The following is a 224-nucleotide window of genomic DNA, read 5'->3' on the forward strand; positions in this document are numbered from 1 at the left end:
AGATTTTGACTCAGATAGCCTTTTCTTATTTTTCGGAAGAAGAAGTTGACTGGGCTGTGATAGAGACCGGTCTAGGAGGGAGACTCGATGCTACAAATATCATTCCTTCTCCTCGGTGTACGATCATCACATCTATCGGTAAGAAAGAGGGATGCAATCGTGAAGAGGAGAGGAAGTAGAAAGGTCACACGGTGAACGTAGAGGTAGAACGAGATAAGAAACAA

General features: G+C 43.8%; 1 protein-coding gene across 1 annotated transcript in view; it reads left to right on the top strand.

Annotated features, from left to right (window-relative positions):
* The window catches only part of CSUI_011518 (bifunctional protein subfamily protein), a gene marked incomplete at its 3' end in the record, with an annotated part of 780 nt that extends 601 nt beyond the window's left edge, over window positions 1-179 (top strand). The window contains exon 2 of the mRNA XM_068071616.1: window positions 15-179. Coding sequence (XP_067916408.1) covers window positions 15-179 — 165 coding nt within the window. The remainder of the gene's footprint in view (window positions 1-14) is intronic.
* Window positions 180-224: the final 45 nt, after the last annotated feature.

The sequence above is a fragment of the Cystoisospora suis genome (assembly GCF_002600585.1).
Source record: "Cystoisospora suis strain Wien I chromosome Unknown contig_12865, whole genome shotgun sequence".
In the NCBI taxonomy this organism is placed as follows: Eukaryota; Apicomplexa; class Conoidasida; order Eucoccidiorida; family Sarcocystidae; genus Cystoisospora; species Cystoisospora suis.